At 49.4% G+C, this 26,292-nt stretch overlaps 1 protein-coding gene across 1 annotated transcript in view; it reads right to left on the bottom strand.

Moving 5' to 3' along the window:
- LOC138582072 (ras-related C3 botulinum toxin substrate 2) overlaps positions 1-26,292 on the bottom strand; it is a 215,088-nt gene that overhangs the window by 121,645 nt on the left and 67,151 nt on the right. The window contains exons 3-4 of the mRNA XM_069653020.1: positions 9,663-9,780; positions 981-1,043 (exon numbers count right to left, since the gene is read on the bottom strand). Of these exons, the coding sequence (XP_069509121.1) occupies positions 981-1,043; positions 9,663-9,780 (181 nt within the window). The remainder of the gene's footprint in view (positions 1-980; positions 1,044-9,662; positions 9,781-26,292) is intronic.

Consider the following 26,292-nt stretch of genomic DNA (forward strand, 5'->3'; position numbering starts at 1 on the left):
ATGCCAACCTGCACAATTATTTATGTGTCGAAATATGTGTGTGCATACGCTATCATGTGTGGATGGGCACAGAGGATTGAGTGCCAGCCTAGCCATGGGACACCCTGACTTCTCTCACAAAGAAAAGCAGGGAAGACATGAATGGCAAAAGAAATGCCAAGCAACGGGCAAGTAAGTACCAACCATCTTAGCAAACAAGCATTGGAAAAGCCAACAGTTTGGACTTTTGCATATGCATTTGCTAGGCACAGATATAATGGTGCTACCTCGCCATAAGATCGCAACAGCTGGAAAGTAAAAATCATTACCAGAGCAAATGAAGTCAGTGCCTGCGAAAGGCTTATCTCAAACCACAACTTTTGGCTTTGTTGTTGCTCATTTTTAATAGGACTTCAGTCCATGGAAGAGATATAACACCAGTAGCCTTTTACAGCTGCAATTAAGCTCTTAACTCGCAGCAGACTGCTTAGAACAAACATTGGCTGATTAAAGTTTGAAATGAATGCTTGACAGAGGGACCTCAGAGAGGTCCCAGGAGGATGTGTTTAGGGCAGGCGGGAGTGGTAGTGGGTGGGAATGGCCATAGGGATTATCATGGCCATGGGTTAATTGGTGGGTAAATAATCAAACAACATCCACAAGCTGTGTGTCCCTCCTCATGCCATCTCTCTCCTACCTGTGCGCCAATCAAATTGTTTCACTTATAGGTGGCGCTAAAGCACCATCTAATAGCCCAAACTAAAAATGGTTTGCCGGCATGGGGGTGAAAAACAGCCATTTAGAATTAGGTTGATATGAGCCTGTTGATACCTAAGCCATACAGTTAGCCAGCACTTCTTTAATGTATCTTCTTTACTGTTCAAATGACCCACCGGCTTCCACATAGATATGGTCACCACTTATCTCAAACCAATGAACCATTGATAGACTCCACTAAAGTCCTTCTAACCACTCACCCAGCAACCTTACCAGACGCTTACCTTGGCACGAACATTTTCGTAGGAAGCCGGGCTGACCAAGGAGAAACAGATGAGGAAAACATCCTGATTTAAAGGGCGAAAAAAGAAAGTAAAAATGGCTTTACATGTCAATAAAAAAGCATCGACAAATTCAATAGGCCTAGCTTTAGTTTATTTGTTGCACCTTTTAAAACCAATGTATAGCACACATATCAGACGGAACCCATGATGTAAACATTATTGTTTGTACAGTTAACCCATTTTCTCCACTCACACCACACCTTCATAACTTAGCGGAAGTCTCATTCCACACACCCTGCACTCACATATGGCACAAACACTACTGCACAGAGTTCAATTGCGCTAATACTGGTCCAATCCCAGAATCACAGTCATCTGTCTGGATGATGAATTCCTGGCCATAGTCTGACTCTTTCAGAATTGGTCCTGTCCTTTACATCCTGAAAGGAGGTTTGGCAGCCGAGGGTCCAAGTTACCTTCTTTTACATTTACTTGGAAGTTACATCATTCAGGGGCATGACAATAGTCCCATACACCTTGAATAACGACCGCTGGTACCCAGTGAGACCTAGAAAGGCTCTCACCTGTGCCTGTGTGGTGGGGATGTCCCAATCTTTCACAGCCTAGAGGTTTGCATCAATAGGTTGTTTCTTACCTACACTAACCAGGTCTCCCAGGTAAGTTACTGTACCCTGTGCTATATGGCACTTTGTGGCCTTGATAGTCAGACCTGAGTTCTGCAGCGTATGAAGCACTTGTTTCAGGTGGGATAAGTAATCTTCCCAGGTGTGGCTGAGCACAGCAATGTCATCTAAATAGGCGACACTGAAGTTTTCTAGTCCAGACAAAACCTGGTTAACCATCATCTGAATAGTGGCAAAGGCATTCTTCAATCCGCAAGCCATTACAGTGAACTGATAATGTTCTTCTGGGGTTGAGAATGCTTACCTTTCTCTTGCTCTGTCTGTCAAGCCGTCAAAGGTACTTGGCAGCACAGAGGTTGTCAATGACCTTGTCTGCCTGAGCAATGGGATGAGCATCTATCTTTGTGAAAGAATTGAGGCCCCTCTAGTCTACACAAAAGCGAACTTCTGTCTTCCCACCACTGGTCTTTTTAAGGACCAGTAATACTGGGCTAGCCCGGGGGCTCTGGGATGGCTCTATCACTCCTAGGGACAACATCTTGGAAAATTCCTCCTTGATGGTGTCCCTGACCTTATAGGACATCCGGTGAATCCTTATTGTGTCCAGTGTTCACAACATGGGTACACCAATCTGTACGACCTGAAGTCAGCAAAAACAGACAGGCAAACTGTCCCAGTAAACAGCGACAATCGGTCAGTTGCTGTTCTGACAGATCAGTTTCAAGGGTAACACCTTCAACTGATCCATCTGTGGGTACAGTGTGCAGGAGGTCTGGGAGGGGATTGGTCTCCTCCTTAGTCTCTCCATCTGTCAATAATGCATTGACCAAGTGTTATCCCGGATATAATGAGGTTTTAGCCGGTTGACGTGAAAGACCATGCACATCTGTTTAAGTCCTTTTCACATCAATGAGATAATGTACCCAACTGACCTTTTCCAGCACACAGTACGGCCCAGTACACTTGTCCTGAAGTGCACTGGGTTTGACAGGCTTCATAATCCACACCCACTGGCCTGAAGAATAGACTGTCACTTTGGTCTTCTGGTCGTGCCAGTGCTTCATCATCTCATGATTGGCCTTTAAGTTTTTCATCGACTGTTCCATGTACTTTGTCATTCTAGACAAAAGGATAACTACATAGTCCACCCCATCGCACATACGGGATGAGGGTTTGCCGTCCCATCCCTCTTTCACTAGACTGAGGGAACCATGTACAGGGTAACGAAACAGAGGCTCAAATGGGCTAAACCCTACTCTGTTATGTGGCACCTCCCTGTAGGTGAACAGTAGGCATGGCAGGAGAATATCCATTTTCTCCTCGGATTCTCTTCCAAGCCACGTATCATGACTTCCAGGGCCTGTTGAACCACTCAACAAGCATGTTTGTTTGTGGCTGATATAGAGAAACACCAGGTTACTCCACACTCTTCCCACATATACTTCAAACATGCTGATATGAAGTTTGATCCCCTGCTGGAAACGACTTCCTTGGGAAAACGAACATGGGAGAATATCCCAATCAGAGCCTTTGCAACCCCAGGGTCTTTGATGCGCCTCAGAAGGACAGCCTCAGGGTAGCTTGTTGCATGGTCTACCACCACCAAGATGTATCTGTACTCTGAGCTGGTTTGGGATCCAAAGGACCCACAATGTCCATGCCTATTCTCTCTAAAGGCCACCCAACCATGGGTAGTGGAAGTAAGGGGGCTTTTTTGGCACCACCTGACTTTCCAGAAGCCTGACAAGTCGGACAGGACCAGACCGATTCTTTAACTTTTAGGCCAAACCGCAGCCACTAAAAGTGCAAAGACAACCTGTCTGATGTCTCAGTCACTCCCAAGTGCACCGCTAAAGGAATTTGGTGAGCCAAATCCAAAAGTAACTTTCTGTGGCATTGGGGAATCACCAGCCTTCTGGTGCCCTCACCCTCTGAGTCTTTTGGCTCACTGTACAAGAGTATATCCTCCCAGTACACTTTGAACAGTCCAGGGGCCTCACCCCTTAGTCTGCACCTCTGCCTGCTTGTGCAGGCCCGCCAGACTGGGACACTCTTTCCTGGCTTTAAAGAAGGCAGTCTGCTCTGGGCCCCCAGCTGATGCAACCTCATTCAGCTTGAGCAAGTCCTTCAGATCTGAACACACCTGGTCCTCCACCTCCGGTTCCTGCACTGTGCATGCAAATCTGAAGTCACTGAGTCCCCTGCTGCCAAAGTAGGGTCTTCAGTGGCTACTGGCTCCTCTCCCTCAGGAGTAGGCGACTCAGCAGTCTGTGGAACTGGACCAGGTGTTACCGGCCATGCTGGTTCTTCCAATAATCCCTCTGGAACAGAGGTCTTCAAACAGTTTTTTTTAGATTGGAGGAAATGGGCAGGCGCGGCTCACATGGCCGGCCTGAACCATAAAACGGTCTCAGGCACCAATGAAAAAGTGTCCCGCAGTTGCAAATGGATATTCATTCCTTTAGTCACATCCTGTTTGAATATTACCCAAGGGGAGGTTTTCTTTTTTAAATGTAAGCAAATCATGATATTTAAAGAATATTTATTCAGCAACAATGGTCAAAACTACTAGCTGCATTGTGAAGTAACTCATCAAACTTGCCCATATTGGCCAAAAAAGTGGCCCATTTTGACTAGCCTACACTAGCTGGTGGCTCATCCATAATGGGCGAGGGGGCATTCACCCAGGGGCCCCCTCACCCATTATGGAGGACCTGGGGAGACAGCCCAGTGAAACACTGAGCACTCCCTCCGCTGTTTTTTCCAGCTGAGGGAGTGCTCCTGAGCTGACTGAACTGTCAAAGGGAAACACTGTTTCCCTTTGACATTTCAGTTCCCCATCCGCGCATACTCACTGAGCCATGCAACGCTGGAGGTGGGGGGTTTGCTTCGCCAGCCTTGCATAGCTCATTGGAAATTCTGGCTGGGGCACCGCATGTCTGTATGTGCGAGGGGGAGCTCCTGCGCCTCCTTTCATATACGGACAGAGCAACCATGAGCGATTTCCGCACTGATGCGCAGGCCCTTGCAGAAGGTACATTTATGTTCATTTATTTTTTATTTAAATATGTGTATGGATGAGTGTATGCTTGTGTTATGAGTGAGTGTATGGTGATGGGTGCTTGTATGAATGACACAGTGATTGTTGTGTGAATGTGTGTGTGTGTGTGTTTGTTTTGGTCTGTTGAGCTGATTTTGGTGAGTAGGGGGTAGAGGGGGGAAGGAGTGCTGTACAACAAAGGCCTTTTTTGTAATGTCTTTGTTGCACAATACCCCTACCCATCTGCCAAAATCAGCTCTCCTTCTGAGGCACTGTGGAGCCTTGGGAACAGGGATGGTATTTTTTTTACTGGATATCTATCATAGATGTCCAGTCAAAAATACCATGCTTTCACCCTTGGCCCCACAGTGCCAATTGCAAACTGTTTGGCTTTTTACCCATTTTTAAAGTAAGCTCTAAAATACAGCATTTTAACCCATTATTTAAAAAAGAATCATGGGTAGAACCCCCCCCCCACGAACCCCCATTTATTGGTTCTGGCTTCCTCGCTCTGCTCGGTTGCTATGGCATTTTTGTGGGAAATAGTTATGCCCCTCCACTTAAAAAATTCACCAGCTCCCACTGGCCCTCAGACTGTGTTGGGAACGGGGAGCAGGGAGCCCAGGGACTGTGGTCAGAGCAGGATGGCTGGGAGCACTGGGCTAGTGGTGGGAGCAGGGTGGGGAGAGCCCAGGGTCTGTGATGGGATGGGGATAGCCCAGGCACTGGGTAGGAGTGGGATGAGGGAGCCCAGCAACTGTGATGGGAGCAGGTGGGGAAGCCCAGGCACTATACTGGGAGTAGGTTGTGGTGACAGCGTGCAATAGTTCATAGCCATTTGTACATACTGTCCATTTGGCATTTTGGCAAAAAAGATCGAAGACCACTGCTCTGGAAGCACTCCAGGCCCTAAGGCTCTGAGAGTTTCCAATCTGGCTGCATCTTTGTCCCTTAATCTGGTAGCTGCCGCAACTAGCTTTGGGTCAGCAAGACCATTACCAAACAGACATGGGACAGGGATCTTTCATCGCTACACGACGCTGGGTCATTTCACCTCACCAACTGAACTCTACTACTGCCAAGGGGCAATTACTCTGTCCGTCAAAACCACGGACCATACAATCAGTTCTAGTAATGTACCATCCTGGCTGCACCCACTGTCGTGTGACTGCAGTCAGGCTAGCTGCAATGTCACTGACCGCAGGAGTTTTGTGTGGGTAGATGTTGAAAAGCCAAGGTGAGAGGGTAGAGCCCTGAGGGACACTGCAGGTGGAGAGACAGATGGAGGGAAGGTCAGTCAGACTGTAAGGAGGTCAACCAGCCCAGAGCCATGTCCGTTATGCCCAGGATATCATGGAGTCGATTTAGAAGGATGGCATGATTGACCATTTCAAAGGCGGAGGAAAGGTCAAGAAGGATGAGAATGGAAGGAGAGTTGTAATTGAGATTAGAGAGAAAGTCTTCACTGGTTTCAGGAGAACAGTTTCTGTGCCTCTGACTGCTCTGAAGCCAGACTGGTGGTCGTGGAGACAAACAGCAGATTCAGTGTGCTGGATAAGCTGGGAGATGGCCATCTTCTCCAAGAATTTGCCCAGGAAGGGGCTAATGGAGATAGGGCGGTAGTTAGCCGGACAGGAAGGGTCGGTAGAATGCTTTTTGAGAAGAGGATGCACAAGTGGGTGCTTGAAGAGTGAGGAGAAGTATCTAGTGGTAAAGGAGTGATTGCAGAAATCAGCTAAGGCTGGAGCAAGGGAGACAATGTTATCCTTGATGGTTCTAGAGGAGCAGGGGAGCACCTGTTTGGATAAGACTTTCAAAGAGCGGACTTGTCTAGTAACCTCATCAGGTGATATGGGAGAGAAAGAGGAGAAAGGGGGTTGGAGGAGGGGGCAAGGGAGGCCAGCGAGCGCATGAGGGAGTAGGAAGTGGAGTAGAGAATAGTGAGGCCAGTATGTCCTGAGGTTTAGTGGTAAAGTGAGGGTGCAGTGCACAGGGACTTGGAAGGCAGAAGTGAAAAGGAGACTGAAGTAGGATTGGCAAGTTCCTTGCAGAATTAGAAAAGTTCAGCCGTGTTGATGGTGGCCCCAGAGATGCAGGCTTGAATGTAGGCCCTCTTCTTTGGGCAGATGGAGAGTCTGTATTGCCTTTGGAGCAGGCAGCAGGCCAGTCTGTCAGAGGATGTGCTGAAGGCCTTCCACTTCTGCTTAGCAGCTCTGTACATGCGTTTCAGAAAGGCCATGTTGCAGTCATACCAAGTGTTGCACTTGGAAGTAGGCTTAATGCAGATCCTCATGACAGGCGAAAGCATGTCAAGAGTGTTGGAGATGGAGAGTTGAGGTTAGTAAGGGCTGTGTCAGAGTGCTAGCCTGACGAAGCAGTGAGGGGGGGGTGGAGGTGGTGGCAAAAGCACCAACTGCTACTCAATTCAAAGGTTGAATGACAAAGAAGGAGTCTGGCAGTGAGGGTGAGGCTTAGTCGGGGGACATAGGAGGAACAGGTGAGAGGACAGGAGGTTGAGATTAAACCAGGAGAGAGGAGTAGTGATAGGGTTGGAGATGGGGATGTCAGCGGAGATGAGAGCATACATGGTATGTCTGTCAGAGTGCGTCAGACCAGAGGGAAGAATGGTGAGGGAAAAAGTGTCCCAGAGTTTGCGGAAAAGTCCAGAGGCCACAACAGGGGAGTCTAGCTGAATATGGAAGTCTCTGAAGAGGAAAAGTTTGGAGCTGGAGACCACGAGAGAAGAGGTGAGGTCAGACCAGTTTTAGAGGAAGAGTGAGACCGGGCCAGGTGGCCCTTAGATGGTGGCAAGAGTCAGCAAGAGGATAGGAGAGACACCAAGCCAGCAGGCAGGGCATTCGAGGGAGGAGTAGGACTGAGTGGGTATGATAGTAGCAGGGACCCATTCAGGGAAGATCAGGGCAACTCTGCTCCTGGACAGGTTAGGTCTGGGCTTGGAGAGGATCTTGTAGCCCTCAGAAAGGAGTATCAGAACTTGTGACAGAGCAGGCCGTGAACCCCATCTCAGTAAGAGCGATGATGTTGAGATCAAGTTCCACAAGGAGGTGGCAGATGTCAGAGGAGTGTTTGACGGCAGAGCGGGAGTTGAAAGTAGCTAAGTGGTGTTGGTTGCTACTTTTGAAGGTCTTCCAAGGAATGTGGTACACCCGTCGGTGGTGGCAGAGGGGCCAGAAGGGAGGCGGAAGGAGGTGTGGCAGGAGAAAGGAAGACATTGAGGAGAGACAGAAGATGCCTATCAAGAAGCAGGAGGTTTGGCTGAGAGCCCTGGACCATGAAAGTGCCATTTAGTTAGACATTAATGATAGCCCCAGAGGAAAGGAAGTATGCCAAGAGAGCTTCCCAACAGATTCCAGCATTTATGGGAGAGGAAGAGAAATGGGAGAACATATGGGGAGTCAATAGGTCTGTAGAGGGAACAACAAAGAGGATGTGGGTGACAGTCTGCCTGGTAGTAGCGCTGACATAGGTATCAGCGATGGGCAGGCCTAGATTGGAGACCGGGAGATCCTTCTTGAACCTTTTCCTTCCAGACTCCATAAGAGCGATAGGATAGGTGATAGAGTAGCAGTTAGAGAAGATAATTGAGATTGAACGCACCATGGAGGGATGGTACAGAGAGAGGGGGTGAGAGAGAGAGGGAGAACTGCAGTCCACGAGTCTGTACTACAATACAACCAGACCAACAATCTAGAATCAAGTGCCCAGGAAAGGGAAAGCTGGGGTTACAGCATCAACATAAAAAACAAGACACCTAGAAGTGAGTGATCTGGATAGAGGGAGGAGATCCTTGCTAGCAGTATTGGGGGAGAAGTCTAGTTTACAAAACAAGAGCAAATGCAATACACCCAGATTTGACTTTCCTAAATAGGGGGAAAGGCCCAATTTAGACATACAAAAACAATGCAAAGAAACTCAGATTTGACTTTCCCAGATAGAGGAAAACGCCTATTTTTCACACACAAAAACAATGCAAAGAAGCTCAAATTTGATGTTCGCAGATAGAGGAAAAGGCCTATTTTTCACACACAAAAACAATGCAAAAGAACACTCAGATTTGACTTTCCTAGATACTGGGGAAAAGCCTAATTTCCGCACACAAAAACAATGCAAACAATCCATTCATCCATCAATTATTTCTCCTTTACTTTTCCTCCTATCCATATATTCATCCAACGATTCCATGTATGTGAACTTCAATCCATCATCCCTACCAACCCACCCTTATCCATCCATCCCTTCTCTTTTTTGTTTCATCCATTCAATTCCCTTCCCTTTCCTTGAAACCAACCATCCATACTCCCCTTATCAACTCATCAATCCACTCTCTCTTCACCCATTTTCCATTTATCCAGCCACCCATTCATTCTTCTTTCATTCATCCACGTATCCTTCAGTCATGTATCTCATTTTTATCTATCCACCTATGCATCCAACTTCACCTTTTTCTTCCATGACATTGATGCTCTAGACTAGAGCTGCAACATTTCTCTCCTTTGTTTCATGTTATTATTCTACCTGCCCTCCTATGCTTTTCCTGCCCCAGGCAAACCACTGAAGGTCTGGTTTGGAGCTCCATGTAAAATAAGAAAAGTTGCTATTTCATGATGGAATAACATTATTTGCACCAAACTCTGTATCGATATCAATATGGACATACAAAATGGAGCAAATAAGAAAAGTGTTGTTTTATGGAGGAACGACACTCGTTTTATTTGCTTCATATTCTATATCGATATCCGTACAGGCATATAGTAAGGAGTAAATACGAAAAGTGTTGATCCATGATGGAACAGCACTTCTTTTATTTTCTCCATATTCTATTTACATGGAGCTCAGTGTCGGCCCATAGGTATACCCAGGGTACTGGCCTGCCAACCAGCGCCCTATAGACCGCCTCCTCCAATAGGATAAGCTGCCCCATATCAGTTCCTCGCATTGGCCACCAGTGCCGGTCCCCACTTCCAGTAAGCAACGCACCGTCTGAGGGTAGGAGAGCGGTCGCAGTCGGTCGTAGTCCTCCTGTCCGGCTGTATCCCAGAGTCCCAGGTTCACCGGTTTGCTGTCGACCATCACATTGGCAGAATAGTTATCGAACCTGCAACCAAGGCATGAGAAGAGGGAAAGGGGTCAGGTGGGGTGGAGGGTGGACAGCGGTACAGGTAGAATCAGAGAGAAATTGAGAAAAGTGAAGGGGAAAGAGAGAAAAAGATGCAAAGATAGCACAGGAAAAGAAAGGGGGTAAAAAGAAAAAGAGATGTGTAAAGAGTGTGGGGGGCAAAGAAAGAGGGGCATTGAAAGTCATACCCAGAAAGTGGAAAGATGGCAAGTTGGTGGTTGGCAGTGAAGAAGAATTGAAAGATTGAAAGGATGGAAGGAAAGTAGAAAGCGAAAGGGCAGCAAATGGAAGAGAGGAAGAGAGAGGGGGGAGAGAGAGAGGTGATATTAGCAAACCAGTTCAAGTACAATCCTCCCCTCCCCACACTCCCTTTTTTCGAGGCTTTCAGTGTAGCAGTAGCTCCTGTCTTGTACCAAGACAGAATGTAGAGACTGTCCGCTCTCTACCCCTTTTCTGAACCTCTCCTTCTCCTTCTTACTTTTCCGAATTTCCAGAGTGTCATGAACAGAGACGTCATTCCACCAAAATGCCTGGGGTAGCGGAAGTGACACCACACGACCCTTGACCTCTGATGATATCACAGGAAGTGATGTCATTTAACCCCACCCCAAAGTGACATCGCAGGAAGTGATGGAACACAACCTTTCACCCCACGACAAAACAGGAAGTGGTATAACAAAGCAATGTTTCTGAGTACACTATGAAAACTATGGTTACGATATCTCTGTAAAGTGATATACATGTCATACACGAATGTATCACCATATGTATTGTCAGTGCGTATAGGCCCATATTATCACTGTGAATGCAAGCAGATGTCCAAGGCCAAACGATAATGATGTGCTATTATATAGCACTTACGCTTGAGTGCTTCATATAGAACAAATATACATACAATATCACCCAACCTGTGTTGGTACCCATTTATCAACCTCAGCAGGATGAAAAGGTTAGTTGACCTTGCTGGGAGTCGATCCTGCAACCTGCAGATCATACACACATTGCAGCAGTCAGCTCTCAACCCACCGAGCTATCTTACTGGCTATAGCCATCAGAAAACCAGCCACTCCAGAAACAAAGAGCCACATGCTGCTGGCCACAGCCCATAAGCCTCAATGTAAAAAAAAAAAAATACATTTGTTTGGCCATTTTTTTAGGGGTAGCAAGAGCGAACCCTAAATGACGTCCATGGTCATGAACACTTTCTTGTGCACCTGGTCCTGCTGGTCTGGGAGGGAAGCTGGAAGTGCGGGAATACTCTGAGGGTCTCGGGTTGGGGTCCTGGTCAGTGGAAGATGGCCAGGCACGGCTTGGGACAGTGGGCAGTGACTAGGTAGAGCCTGCCGCGCGCTGTTTCTGTGTCTTTGTGTGCTGTAAATGGGTCTACTTGCAGGCCAGCAGCACCACATCACACAGGAAGACTGCAGGAAAACAATCAACACCTCATTGCCGTCCCAGACCTTTTTCATTTTCTGGAAATAAATGTTTTTTAACCTCGACAGTGGCCGAGAGGATGAACCAACATAACTGTCCCGGACATTGTATGTTCGCTGGTTTTGGAATGCCGTCTCACCTGTAGTCTGGTGGCCAGATAAATGATACAAACAAGGGCAGGGAGAGATGAACTGGAGCCGTAAACTAGGCACCCTTGTTTCCGGATCGGCAAACTCTGAGTCTGTGCCCGAAAGGTCTGCCTGCCGGGCGCAACACCCACAGTAGGCAGACCCACCACGGACACACCGGCACTGTTAGCAGCGGTGCTGGTTGCTTCCATGTCCCCACTCCCATAGAGTCTCAATTAGCTGGCGCCTGACTTCCCAGAGCCGCCGGACTCATAAGGAGCCGGTGGCACTGGGAAGTCAGGTGCCGGTAAAATGTTACGGTCTAGCGGCAACCCGCCGGTAGCACCGGCAGGGATACTGCCGGACCTGTAATGAGGCCCAATGTAATGATGGATGCATGAGGGTCTTGAGAGTGTGCCCGGGCAATCTTGTAAGTTTGGTGGTTTCTTTTTTTAAATGTATTGGCTATTTATACAGGGCTTATTCAACAAGACAGTGTTTCAAAGCGCCTCAAGGCACAAGCGAGGGGAACAAGGGAGCAAAGAAACAAAGCAATTGACAATGAATGAATAGAAAACTGAAGCAGTCCTACTAGGCCGGGTGACATTTAGAGCGTGCAAGTGCAGTGAAAGAAAAAGGAAAGAAGGGGGAGGTGGGATGGTGGTAAGTGCTAATTAGGGTCCCCTTGGAGAGGAAATGCCAGATGTGCCATTGGAGAGGCAGCATGTGAGTGCATGGCAAAGGCAAAGAGAGCAGTCTACCGCCCAACAGGTAAGTGCAGAGCGGAGAAAAACCACCAACAGATGGGTGTGGGCCCAGAGGGCAGTGCAGGGGTGAGTGCTTGGGCGATTGGGCAGAAGGCCAGGGCCCTATTGGACTCTTGAGGGACCAGGTCGCCAATCTTAGCAACATAGCGGATGGTTAGAAGGCGGAGAAGAGAAAAGTCTTGAGTTTTTGCAGAACTTGAGGTTGTCCGGTTCAAGATGGAGAGAGAGAGACGGAGTGCGTTCCATAGGAGGGAGGCAGCTGAGGAGAGAGATCTGCCCTAAGCTCTCTGCTTGGAGAAGCGGTTGATCAGCAGGGAGTTGGAGCGAGAGGATCGAACAGATCTGGACGGAGAGTATTTAGTGAGAGAGAGTTACAGGTAGCATGGTTCCAGGCCCCAGACAGCCTTGTGGATGATGCAAAGGGTCTTGAATTTGATCCTTGCAGCAACCGGGTGACAGTGGAGAGATATTTGAGCTGTAGAGATACGGTCCCAGGGCTTGAAGCCAAAGATCACTCACGCAGCCCTATTCTGGATTAGCTGAAGAGGACGGAGGAGTGAAGAGAGAGGCAGATTGAGGAAGAGGCAGTTACAGTAGTCTAGCCTGTAGACGACCAGAGCTCTAGAGACATTGAGCTTCGGGAGAACGTAAGGAAAGCGAGAATGTCCCTAATGAGGTGAAGTTGAAAGTTGGCCTTCTTGGCAAGGTACAAGATGTGAGGAGTAAAGGAAAGGGAGGAGTTTAAGATGACCCCAAGGTTTCTGACCTCAGGGGAAGGAGAGGGAGGTCAGCCCATAGAGAACAGTCAGAGTGCAGGAGGGAAACAGGAAGCAGCTGTCTCGATAGGAAGAATCTCGGTCTTACTGGCATTAAGACAGAGGTCATTAGAGGTGCACCAAGAGTGAATAGCAGACAAGCAGTCAGGGATGATAGCAGGGGAAGAGGATGAGGAAGAGGGGAGCTTGAAGAAGAGTTGTGTGTCATCTGCATAATACTGGAAATGAGGAGAGAAGGCAGAGATCAGGTGAGCAAGAGGTGAAAGGTACATTTTGAAAATTCAAGGCGAGAGGATAGAGCCCTGGGGAACACCACATGCAGAGAGAGTGGTGAAGGAGCAGAAGGAGCCCAGAAGCACCGGGGATAGTATGGTTGACCGTGTTAAAGGCGGAAGAGAGGTCAAGGAGAATGAGAACAGCAGGGGAAGCAGTTCTTCACAGGTGTTCAGGAGAGCAGTTTCCGTGCCTCTGGATGCTCGGAATCCAGATTAATGCTCATGTAAACAACCAACGAGCTCAGTGTGTTGGGTCAGTTACGGGATGACCAACTTCTCCAGGAGTTTCCCAATGAAGGGTGTGGTAGAGATAGGGCAGTATTTGGCCGTACATGATTGGTTGGCTAAAGGCTTTTTTAGGAGGAGGTGTACAAGGGAGTGCTTGAGAGAAGAGGGGAAAGAGACAGCTGCTAGGGAGTGGCTGTAGAAGTCAGCAAGAGCCGGAGCGAGGGAGGAGATGTCCTTAATGGTGTTAAAAGAAAAGTGAGACACCTGCTTGGACGCGACCCTGCATAGAGCAGACTACTCTAGAGATCTCATCAGTCGGCAGCGTGCTCGACTTGGAAAGAAGATGACACGGAGCAACACAGGTTCGATCCCTGGGTCCGCGCTTAGAAACCTCTGGGTATTAAGAGCGTTATAAATAACCTATCATATCATACTTCAGTTGTGATTGGTAAAAAGGAGGAGAGAGTGGTTGGAAGAGGGGCCTAAGGATGCAGGGGACATGGGCAGGAATGGAGGGGGGGTGAAGAAGACAGTGAGGTCAGAATGTCTTGAGTGTTTGAGGTGAAATGGGTGGCCAGTGCAGAACAGAGGGCATGAGAAGGAAGAGGTAGGGTGGAGACTGCAGATGGATTGGCTAGTTCCTTGCAGGTTTCTGAAGAGTTCAGCTATGGTGTTAGAGGCTTCAGAGATAAGAGCTTGGAAGTGGGCTCTCTTCTTGGAATGGATAGAGAGACGGTATTGCCTTTGTAGTAAGCAGCAGGCCAGTGTGTCAGGGGATGAGCCTGAGGTCTGCCACTTCCGTTCAGCAACTCTGCACTTACGTTTCAGAGCGGCTAGGTCAGAGCCATACCAAATGTTTCACTTGGAGGCAGGTTTCAGGTGGCTCCTCATGACAGAGGCAAGAATGTCAAGAGTGTTGGTGATAGCAAGATGAAGATTGGCAAGGACAGAGTTGGTCGGAGAATCAAGAGATGGGAAGGAAGAGGGATGAAGTTGGAGGCAAACGCAGCAACTGACACTCGTTTCATCGGACGCATGATCTTGAAGGAGGCTGGCAGCATTGGTGAAGACTCGGTCAGGGGGCAGAGAGATCCCAGATGAGAGGAGATGAGAGAGTGATTCGACCAGGAGAGCGGGGTAGTGAGAGGTTTGGAGAAGATCAGCAGGGATGAAGGCACCAAGAGTGTGTCTGGCACAGTGGGTAGGGCTAGTGAGGGAGAGAGGGGTACAGAGATCACAGAAGAGAGAAAAGACAGAAACTGTGGAGTCAAGGTGGATGTTGAAGTCTCCAAGGAAGCAGAGTTTAGAGATAGAGGTCAGAAAAGAGGGCGTGAAGTCAGCCCATTCTGAGGGGAAGACAGACACAGGGCCAGGGTGCATGTAGTTAGTGGCAAGGGTGAGGGAGAGGATCGGAGAGACAATGACTTTGCTGACAAGACATGAATGGAGGAGGAGGGCTGGGTGGGTATGTGAGAAGTAGGGAACCACTCAGGGAAGATCAGGGCTACTCCACCATCAGATCAGTTGGGCCGAGGTTTGGAGAGATACCATTTGCCCTGGTATCTTATCCGTTGTGAACCAGGCTGATCTACAGAATGTTAATTTTGGCACTGCCAAGCCTGAGCCAAGGGTGACATAGTCAAGTATTGACTGTGTGCAACGGTTAATGTTGGTAAGAGAAGGCAGGGGAAAGGAGTGATCAAACTTGCACAGTAAAACTAGTGACAGTGTGGCGCCATAGTTGAAGACAGGCTATTGAATTATAGTCATATTTAGCTTTTTATAATGAGAACATGTAGCTTGACTTCCCTTTGTATGATATGAAAGATGACTGTGGGGGTGTGACCAAACGGTGCAGTTAGGGAGAGAAGGCCAAGATGTCTGTCATTCTGTATGAAATGACAAACCGGGACCCCTCTCTCAAGTTATGTCACTATGCTTTGGCCATTACCATGAGGCTGTGATATGGTTTGTGCGGCTCTGTGTGGCACAATAAGGCCACTTCATAAGACTGAAGTTTGGGCAGGGAAGCTTTCAAGTCACTGACCAATAATAGACTTGAACACCAGTGTGCCCAGAGATCAGCACTGAGGGGCAACTCAGCCAGACAGCCAAAGTGGAGTGGATGTGCCCCAAAACGCACTCACAGCAATGATCCCGCCAGCTAGTACATATGGAAATCCTTTCAATAATAACGTTTGGGAGGGGTTCTGTATCAGAAATGGGAATGTTCAATGTTTTCTACTCCCCGAAAAAAATATTTCACACTTAAAAAGATGGAAACGATGATGCGCTTTTTGGGGTTGACCCTGCATCCCACTGGAGGAGACCCCTGTGAAAAAAGCAGACATATATTAAGCATCGGAGGAGGGGCCTACTCCAAGAAGGCTCTTGGTAGCCATTTTGGCTGCAAGTGAAAACGCCCATTAGATGGGAGTCTGAAATCAAGCCCCCGCCTTTCAGATTCCTACCATTGCTTTAAAAGCGGGTGCATATAGAAACAACTCATTTGGGGCAGTTGGGTGGAAAAACACACCACCACCAAAGGCACATAATACCTTAAATGGAATCTCTGCCATCTTCATGAATGCCACAAAGATGAAAGGCTGTGTCAGGACTGTGGAAGGGCCCATTGATGTGCTCTCAGACACAGGGAAGTGTCTGACACCACATGGGGGACCTGAAGATGGCCATCTGCAGGAAGTCAGTTGCCATGGGTACACTAAAGAGATCAACCTGCGAGGGGAAGGGGAGCCTTCTGGACCACTGGCCATCCTTGCTGGACGAGATCAGCACAAATAGGCACCCCCTCTCACAGGAGCAACTGCATTGGCACAACATAGCTGCCACATGTTGCTGTTTTGAGGGGGCACGGGTGGGGGTGGTGAATGATCAAGAATTGATGCCAGGTGGGACAAAGGGGCAGTAGTTTGGCAACATTAGGAGGTCTATTGGAATTCCCCATCTGCTTCACAGCAGTTGCTTTCCAGGCAGATTAATGCTGTGAGAAAGAACAGAAAAAAAAAACACACTATACTGGCAAGCAAGTACATTTATCCCAGGGGAGACAGGTTCACCTCCCCAATTACCAAAGGGAGCTGGGCATTGCTGTTAAGTGAAATCATGGCCCTGACCTCACGTCCGGTGGTATTCCGCATGCTGTATACTAATTAGTCTTGAATAGCAATGCCTAACAGTGAAGTGCGGGGAGTATTTTACTTTCTGGTGAGTGCTGTGTGAATAGTTTGGGAGATAAATGTACAGCTGAGTCACACGTGATTTGTTGGCTTTAGGGTGTCCTCGTCAAGTCCCTGGCTGGCAATGACGCATGGCGTTCACTGTCCCCTGTGGCCTCTTGCAGGATCAGCAGCGTGGCGCGTGGGCTCCTGACTCATCCCTGAGAAGGGCAATGGCTCCCAGGCGGAGGCAGTGTCCTCTGGCTAATGTCAACACCTGATTCGCACGAATTACACTAACACGCTCTGATTACTTAGGTCGGCGCATCCTGGCATATGCTCACAAAATGATAAAAGAAAATGCGCTGGTTTCCCCTTTATTATTGAGAGAACGTGACCTTTATATTATGGGGTCGCTCAGTGTTTGGAGGGCGCAATAAATAACTGTGATGTCACACGTATTATTTGTTATGGAAGGCGTTAGGACCCAACGGTATCTCAGCACGACCGAGTGTGATCCAGAAGAAAGAGATTGACAGAGTTTTACATCCTTTGAATTTCTTCCGGTGGATGATTTCTGGGGTTTATAGGAACATTGACCGAAAGTACTTAAGCTATCTGTTTTTGAACTACTTGTTAGTGTTTTATCTGGTGCTTGCAGTCTTGAAGGCTCCTGACGATTTACCGTGTATTATGAGGGCGAGGCACACTAAACGCGGAGCATTCTGGGTCTGATCGCAGAAGGTCATAAGTTCTGCACTCCTATTGGTTAGCTATATCAAAAACCAAATCTCAGAAAGAAGGTAAGATTTGTTTCCGTTATTCCATAAATATGTAGAAATACTTCTCAGCATAGTATATGTTGACATTCGCTAAGACTGCATGACCGTGACCCCCAACGCCCCCACCTGCAAGACACAGAGACTCGATGTAGTTCGTGCGGGCTCCCCGGTGGCTCTGAGGCCGCCGTCAACGCCCTGTTTATTTATACAGTGCACGCGACGGAGTGAACGTCACCCCATCGCGTGTGCGCCCTTAAAGGGCCAGCGCCACACTCCTCCTTTTCCATAACAACAAACTGAAAAGAGAGAATCTAAACTACCACACATTTAACAGCACACATTAGAAAACCAACAGTCCCCCGTTTATTGGCGCCCACCCTGGATCCCCAGATGGCACCCCACACAACGGCCTGAGAGTCTCTACCGCCCAGCATCACCATCTCAGTCTGTCACATAGTCTGTAAGACAGGCAGGTTTCCCACGCCCTGTTCTCAGGGGGTACATCCTGCCTGCCTCTCTGGCCGGTGTCCCTTCACCTGGCCCGCCGCAGGCTGGAGACTCCATTGTGGGGGGGGCGACCCCCTCCTTCGTCCAGCACTTCCTCTGGGTCTATGTCCTCCATAGTCACAGCCCTAGGCTCACCCAGCCTCTTAAAGAAACTGGCGTTTCTGGTCACTGATGCTCTTCCATCGGATGCAGTCACCATAGATCGCTTGACCGCCACCACGTCCAACGGAGCTGGTTCATAGGTGAGACTTGCCCTGTGGGTGACGGTTCTTCACTAACACTTCATCTCCCGGGGCAATCCTTGGCGGTCTCAGACCTCTTCTGTTGTTTTCCATTTCGGTCCTTGCCCTTCTCTCCTCTTCCACCTGGTCATTATTGATGACGGCCGGCTCTCGCTCACCTACTTCTGGTATTATGTCTCTCGGGCATCGCTGGAATAATGCCTCCACTGGTGCCACACCCATCATGCGCTCTGCCTCCCCATTCGCCCGAGGCCAAACGGGGTGACCTTTCTATGATGGATGCCATAGTTCTTCATGAGGTCGGTGAAGCTGTCGCCATTGTCGGAGCACAGGACGGTGGGCAGTCCATGGGTGGCAAAGACTTTCTCCAGTGCTAGCACCACCTTGTCGAATGACACTGATTCCACAAACTCGACCTCAGGGTATCGGGATCATTCGTCCACCACCACTAGGAAGTGGGTGCCTCTGGTTGTGGACCCAAAGTCTGCATGAACCACTTCCCATGGCCTGGTCCCTCGGGGCATCATCTCAATGGATGGCTCAAGTTGGGCCGGTGATGCCGCCTGGAACCACATGCATGATGCCACAAACTCCTCCACTCTCCTTTCTAGCTCAGGGAACCACACCTTCTGACTGAGGCTAGCCTTTGTCTTGGGGGCTCTTTGGTGACCCTGGTGCACCAGGGTGAAAATTTGCTGAACCTTGGCCTGGGGAACTACAATCCTGTCTCCTCTTAGCAGGAGACCCGAGTCTGAGAATGTCAGTTCTTCCCACACCCTCCAGAGTTGTTCCAGCGCCACCTTTGCCTCATTTGTTCTTCGGCCCAAGGCCTCCAACACGGTTTTCCAGGCACCCTGTTCCATTGCTGCCTTCAGTATACCAAAACACTCATCATTTTTTGACGAGTGCTCTAGTTCCTCCACCTGCATCGAGTTTGGGGTTGCTGTTTCAATGACCAGCCGGACATGGCCATCTGCTTCCTCTGCCGATGAGGATGACTGGGAGCCCCCTCTCGGATGTCTGGAGAGGTAATCAGCAGCGTTGTTGCTCCCCGGGCGGTAGATCAGCTACACTTCATACTCAAGGAGCGCGAGCATCCAGCACTCTATCCTCACTGATGGCTTGGACGAGGAGCCAGCCATTATGGGTAGCAGAGGCTTGTGGTCCGTAATTACAGTCACTGGTCGTCCCAAGATGTATAGGCGGAAGTGCCTACAGCCCCACAGCACAGCCAGCTCCTCTCGCTCGATTTGCGAGTACCGCTGCTCTGCCTCAGAGAGTGCCTTGTTGGCTTAGGCTATCGGGTGGACCTCCTGGTCTCTCCCGACCTGCGTGAGGACCGCCCCAAGCATAGGGGCTAGCATCCACAATGATCTCAGTCTGTAGGCTCTGGTCGAAGAACGCCATGGTGTCCTCAGCAACCGTGTCGTCGAAGGCTGCCTGTTCGAGCGGCCCCCACTGCCATGTGGTGTCTTTCTTCATTAGTGTCCTCAACGGCTCTGAGCGGGACGCCAAGTTCCGGATGAAGCAGCCACAATAAGTGACCATGCCCATAAAACTCCTCACATCAGTTACATTCTCAGGTGGTCTGGCCTCCTTTATGTCTCTCACCTTGCGGGGATCAGGTGACACGCCATCCGCCTTAAAAACAAATCCGAAAAATTCAATTGTGGTTTTGAGAAACTCGCATTTGTCTCTGTGCAAAGTGAGTCCCAGCGAGCGAAGGTGCTCAGATGTCTTAGCCAGGCGTGCCAGGTGCTCGGCTTCTGACTTTGCGTACAACAGGATGTCATTGCTGATGTTGATGACTCCCTCCAGGTCTGCCAGTGCCCCTCTGATAATGTTTTGAAACACCTCAGCCGCTGAGGAGACCCCAAAGCTCAGTCTTTTATATCTGTACAGCCCCTGGTGCGTGGTGAAAGTTGTTATATAACGGGACTCGAGGTGTAGGACCACCTGATGATACCCTGCTGTGAGGTCCAGTTTGGAAAAGAATTTCGCCCCTTGCAGTTCCGTTATAGTGTCATCAATGGTGGGGGTTAAGTGCCGTTTCCTCTTTATGGCCTTGTTGGGGAGGCGCATATCCACACAGATTCTCACCATGTCGGGTTGTTTGGGCTTGCGGGCAATTACAATGGGAGACACCCACGGGGTGGGGCCTTCCACCTTTTCAATGATGCCTAGGACGACAAGATTGTCCAATTCCTGGTCCACCAGGTCTCTGAGGTGGAAGGGCACTCGCGAATGTTTAAGCGCCACTGGTGGAATAGACTCATCTATGTGTAGCCGTACAGGTTCACCCACCATCTGTCCTATGCCTTCAAACAAGGAAGCGTGCATGCCCAGCAGTACCTGTATGTCATCCAGGTATACAGAATATGCAAATGTCACGATCCCAAGGGCCTCTGCTGCAGCACAGCACAGCAGGGTGTTGTTACTCACCGGTGTGACGTAGAACCTGGCTCGGACTGATGTATTGCCATACTTGACCCTTGCCAAAAACACGCCGTCTAGGTGAATTAGCTGTTCGCCCCCGAAAGTGAAGATACGTGCCTTTGGCGCCGCAAGGGCTGGCGGAGATTGCATGGAGTCATAGTGTCCCCTTGCCATCACATTGACTGATGCACCAGTGTCCACTAGCATTGGTATTGAGTCCCCGTTCACCATCACGTTACACCTGGGCTGTCTCTTGGAGTTATTCTTCAGGATGCCCACACTGGATATGAAGAACACGTTTTCTTTGTCCTCCTCTTCCTCATCACCCTCAGGAGGGGCACCATCATCACCCTGGTCCACCTGGGCGTCGCTAGACGACCTCTGGGGGCAGAAGACACTGGCCCGGACGGGCCCTCTGGGAACCACTATCGGAGTCATGGCCCTGCACATCCGGGCATAGTGGTCAGCTTCTCCACACCGGCCACACGTTTTACCGATGGCCGGGAACTCTGCTGGGTGCGGGAGATCGTATCAGCATTTCAGGCATGAGCTGTTCCCTGCTTGCCCACTTGGTCCTTGGCTACCCGCCGGGCGTCTTGCCCCTCGGCCTCTGCCAAATGCGCAGATGTCGTCCGCCTTGCTGGGGCGCACTCCGGCCTCCATTCTGGTTGCCCGCAGTTCAGATACCTCATGGCACCTCCCTAGTTCTAGGATGCGGGGAAGGGTGATGCCCGGCTCTCGCAGGATCTGGCGGTGCAGTTTGCCAGACACACCCCCCCGTATGAGTTGGTTGCGAATCATGGTGTCTGGGTCATTCCATGCACATGGCACTGCCAGCCTGCGCACCCTCCAATAAAAGGCATCAAGAGTCTCATCATCCTTTTGGCGCGCAGCCCCCATGAGCAAATGTTCATAATCTGCATTTGCCATAGGCAGAAAATGATTGTGGAGCGCATCCTTCGCTGCCGCAAATGACCCATCTGCTGGTTGCAGGGACAGGAATATCTCATGTACCGCAGGGCCTGCAGAGTATAGGAGGGTGGCCAACTTACTGTCATCGCTAGTCTCCATTGTGGCCCTGAAGTACATCTCCAACCTGTCTATCCACATTTTCCACCTCGGCCCCAGACTCAATGGAGTGCCCGAGACATCAAACTCAGGCATTGGCTGTAGGGCACCAGGTGGCTTGGGAAAAGGTCTTGGTGGCAGGATGGGTGGCTGCTGTCGGACTACTACAGGAGCGGCTGGCTGTTTGGCTTGGCTCATGGTGGCAAGCATACAGGTACCCCAGGGATGTCGAAGGAATGGGGCCGCAACTCACCACCGCACCAGATAGTGTTCCTCTGCAGTAGATGGGCCCTGGATGAAGCCACTGGCAACCCATAGATACCAATGTTCCTCAGATGCAGCCAGGCAGAAGCAGTCCCACAATGTGTAGATCAGATGGCCAGGCAATGTGGAGGATCCAAAAATTGAGCAGGGTGGGCCCCAAAGTATACACTCAGCAGGCCTTCTTTGGTGCCACACCCAATCACTCGGTGAAAAACAGTGAAACTGTAAATAAGTCACTACAAAAATGACATGTGCTGCTTCTAGTGGCTATCTGCCACTGGATTGTCCAAAAATTGGGCTTGGATGGCTCACCAGCGCTTCGTTGTGAGGCTGTGACCTCCCAGGGCCTGTTGTGCAAAATGGCCGCCGACCGTGTGTGTCACTCCCCTCTTTGCGGCATATTTTGCAAAGTGCGCCTCACGTCGGATCATCCGCACACCTTGCAAAGATCACCGCCTGTCCTGGGTGAGGATCCGATTGTTCGTCGCCACTGTTGGCAGTTGCTAAAACTGCATGACCGTGAGCCCCCCACTTCCCCACATACAAGACACAGGCACTTGATGTAGTTCATGCAGGCTCCCCAGTGGCTCTAAAGCCGCCGGGAACGTCCCGCTTATTTATACAGCGCACACGACGGAATGAACGTCACCCCGTCGTGTGCGTGCCCTTAAAGGGCCAGCACCACAGTATATATTATTTATCAGCTGCAAAACGGTATATACCTATCCGTACAATTTCTGCAAGTTTTGAGTTTGGGAAATTCTTCTGTAGAAGCCACTTGTCTATGTCGTACACTTTACAATAAAGCACGACTTTCTGGCATAATTAATTCATAAATTTGTCTTTTCTAACATGTTTAATACCAGAGACCATTCTCTAAACACGGGACAGGGATTCGAACCTTACATTTTGCTTTCAGGATAAACATGATGCGCTGAGCTATCTATCCTCCAACCGGCGTACTCCCATACTGCCATAATAAATGAAAAGGCAACACTGAGTTCTATTGTATTTACTGCGTGTAAAGGAGGAATCCCCCAGAAATCCTTACAAAGGCGAATACCCAACAAGGTGGCAGTCCTGGGTCACGTGCTGCGCATAACATTAGTGGGTTAGGATTAGTAACACATTGGATGGTAGATTTTGTGGAGTACAGAAACGTGTGACAGACAGTAGTGCGTGAGGACTGGCAGTATAGAGGGAATATGTATAATCGAGAAAGGGGTCAAGTGGCGGGGGGTGGCGGGGGCAGGGAAAGGAAGTATTCTGGGAGTAGGCGGGGGAGCTCGTTTTATGTTAACAGGTGGAGCTTTAGAGAGGATTCAAGGAAGGGATTGTTGTAGCGTTTTTGATATGGGATCAAATGCGGTTCCCGCGCTGCGGGGCGAAAATGGAGAAGCACATGGCGCTAACCGAAAGGGGCTTGGAGCGCCAAGGCATAACAGGGCGGATGGGCCGAGCCCGCCCGGCCCACCTGCTGCCTCAGCAGGGAGGCGCAGGTAGCAAAAGGAAGTGGGGCCATATAACGTGGCTCCTATATATGGTACCTGTGCAGGGGGAGTGGCCTCTTTGCACGCCACTCCCCCTGCCTCAGGATCAGTATTGTGCCACCCAACCCACCCTAACATGTAATTTTCTTTGCAGGTTATCTAATGAGTGTGTTTTCTGTCGCAGGCGGTAACTCAGGCGATCAAGCAGTGCCTAAACTAACCTCCTCAGGGAGGTTTAAAAAGAACAAGGGGCACTGGCCCCCCGGTAGCCTAACACAGCGAGGGGCTGCACGGTATAAAGAGGAGGGCACCCCTCATGGTCGTCAGCTTCCAGCTTGTGCTGGGGGAAAAGAAAAGCATAACGGCACTCCCTGCAGCCCATCAGCGGCGCCGGCCAATGTGTGTTGCCTAGACCGAGACTCTGGGAGGTTCGGGGAGTGGTGGAAAGGAATGGATAAGGAAAAGAGAGCTGACTGGAAATAAAGGAAGGAACAGAGAAAGGTGGAGAGGGGGGTGCCAAGGAAGGTGTAAACAGAAAGGTGCTGGTGATCGTCTGGGATTGTAATAATGTGATAGGGTGAAATGTTATAAATAAACTGCAGCCTTGTTATGCCCCAAATGAGGAAAACCTTTCTGGCCTCAGTTATTTTTCCGAGGGGTGGGCTTAAAACAGGATTTATGTGTCTTGACAGTTGGGGGGCGATCAGTACTCGACTGCCCATGTTAAGAGTGTAGGCGAGAGCAAGAGCCGGTTGTGTTTGGTGCTCAGGGAGATGTGGCTGTGTGCTAGGGCAAATAAACAGAGCAAGAAGGAGAGTAGCGGCCGATAGTGGCAGCTATAAAGGAGGGGGCAAGCCCTTGAAGGAATGTGAAAATTAGCAGTAGGCATTTTAAAATGGGACAGGGGTTTCATGGAAAGCCACCAGGCGTGGAGGGGATGTTTGGAGGTTGGAGATGAGCGGGAAGAATATAGAGGGTACTGGTGCCAAAATTGACTACTTTGTCAAAAGGTGTGGAGTGAAAAGGTCTTTTTTTATTTGTTCAAAAACGAAAAAGACTGGTTTAGAAAATGCGGTCTTTCTAAATCAAGCTATCATGAGTGTGTGCAGGGGCTGACAGGTGAAGCTGGGCAGAAGAGGAAAGCTGCGGAAGGAAGGAAGTGTTTTTTTGGGGCCGGGGAAGGGTGTTTGTGTCTGTCTGTCGGTATGTCTTTGTGGGGGAGGAAGGGGAATGTTTGAGGCAAGGAAAGGGGGAGTACGAGGAAGGGGAGCGAGTAAATCTGAGTGTGTTTGCTTAAACAGGGCACCTCCCCCCTCCCAAGGAAAGGCCATCTGCGTACTGTGAAAGGCCAGCTGCATAAGAGTCCCTATACTTTCAATGGGATTTTTTGGGGGGGGGAACCGGCACCCCCCGGGAAAACCAGAAGTCGGTGCCCCTGTGATTTAAGAGTGGCTGTGGTTGGGGGTCGCAGGGAATAATTTGGTGAGAAAGGAGGAGGCTGGGAAGGAAACAAGGACTTGTGGGTGGAACCTAATGATTTCTCTGAACTACTGCAAGTGCGGAAGAGGGTGGGGGTGTCGGTGGGATGGTGATCAGATTTCCCAGCGGTTGAGTGGGGGTTAAACCCCCTCCCAGCGATATATGATATTTCTGCTTTTGAAGGCTGCACAAAATCGGGAAAAAAATCTGTATTTTTTGTATGCGGCCTTCTAAATGTGGAAATATCACCTAGAACCTGTCAAACAGGGAGAAGCCGTAAGAGAGAGGACAGGACGTAGGCTAGCAGAGTCATCAAGGGGACTGATTGCCCAGGGTAACACGTGGTAGTTATTGGAGTTGTACACTAGGAGGGAACAGATTATTCTGATGTTCAGCTGGTAAATGCTGGGCAGGGTCAAGGTAGTAGTAATAAAGTGTTGTAGGTAATAGCCGCTGTCAAAAAGGACCTTAACATTGTGCACCTTGACGGAGGGGGGGAGTTAAACAGGTGGAAATGCGATGGGTGAAGAAATGAGGGGTGGGGCATTAGAAGCAGGAAGGTAGATTACTTCGGTCTTAGTGGAGTTCAACATAAGGCAAGAAAGGGCCATCTAGTGTGGAGAGCAGATACACAATCAGATATGCAGGCACACGTATCAGGAGTAAACAAAGAGAAGAAGAAAATGTGCATGTCATGAGCATGGAGGTGGAAGGAGAATGCAAAGCAGGACATGAGATGGTCAAAGGAGGAGGTGTAAGCCTTAATAGTGGGGTTCCAAAGACCAAACATGGAGGGACTCCAATAGGCAGCACCGTCAGTCAGGTGAGAGTAATCTGTGTTCCATGAGATGGGGAAGGTAAGATGTGAGAGGCAGGAGGTAATCCATTTTGAGCTGATTCTTGGATGCCAAGGTCAGTGAGGGTCTGAAGAATAGAAGAGTGGTATACTGTACCAAAGGCAACTGAGAGTGGTAAAAGAGGGATAAGGATGGAGGATAGTTTGGGGATGCGGGCAGAGGTTGGAGATGTGATTAAGGGGTGAGTCGGTAGATTACAGCAATGGAACCTAGATTATTCAAACCCAGATAGGAGGATATCCTATTACAGACCAGCCATTCAAGGATTTTAGAATAGTAAGGCAGGAGAGATAGAGGGTGTTAGTTGGTACCATAGTCGGGGTCACCCGAGGTTTTCATTGGAATAGGAAGGATAGTTTCCATCCTCGAAGAAGGCTCAAATGATTCGAAAGGAATGAGAGTGGAGGAAGAGGGAGGAGAAACAGGAGCATGTCAGAAGTTCACGTTCCCAGGTCAACTGTGGTGCAAAATGGTCAACTGGGCATAGGAGGTTTTGGCAGTTCTATGGATGGGTGTCAGTTGATAAGGAGAAGTTGGGGCAAATGAGCATAAACAGGAGGTGATAGAGCAGGTGGTAGCAAA

This window comes from Ambystoma mexicanum, chromosome 3q, assembly GCF_040938575.1.
Source record: "Ambystoma mexicanum isolate Mex_15411 chromosome 3q, UKY_AmexF1_1, whole genome shotgun sequence".
Taxonomy (NCBI): Eukaryota; Metazoa; Chordata; class Amphibia; order Caudata; family Ambystomatidae; genus Ambystoma; species Ambystoma mexicanum.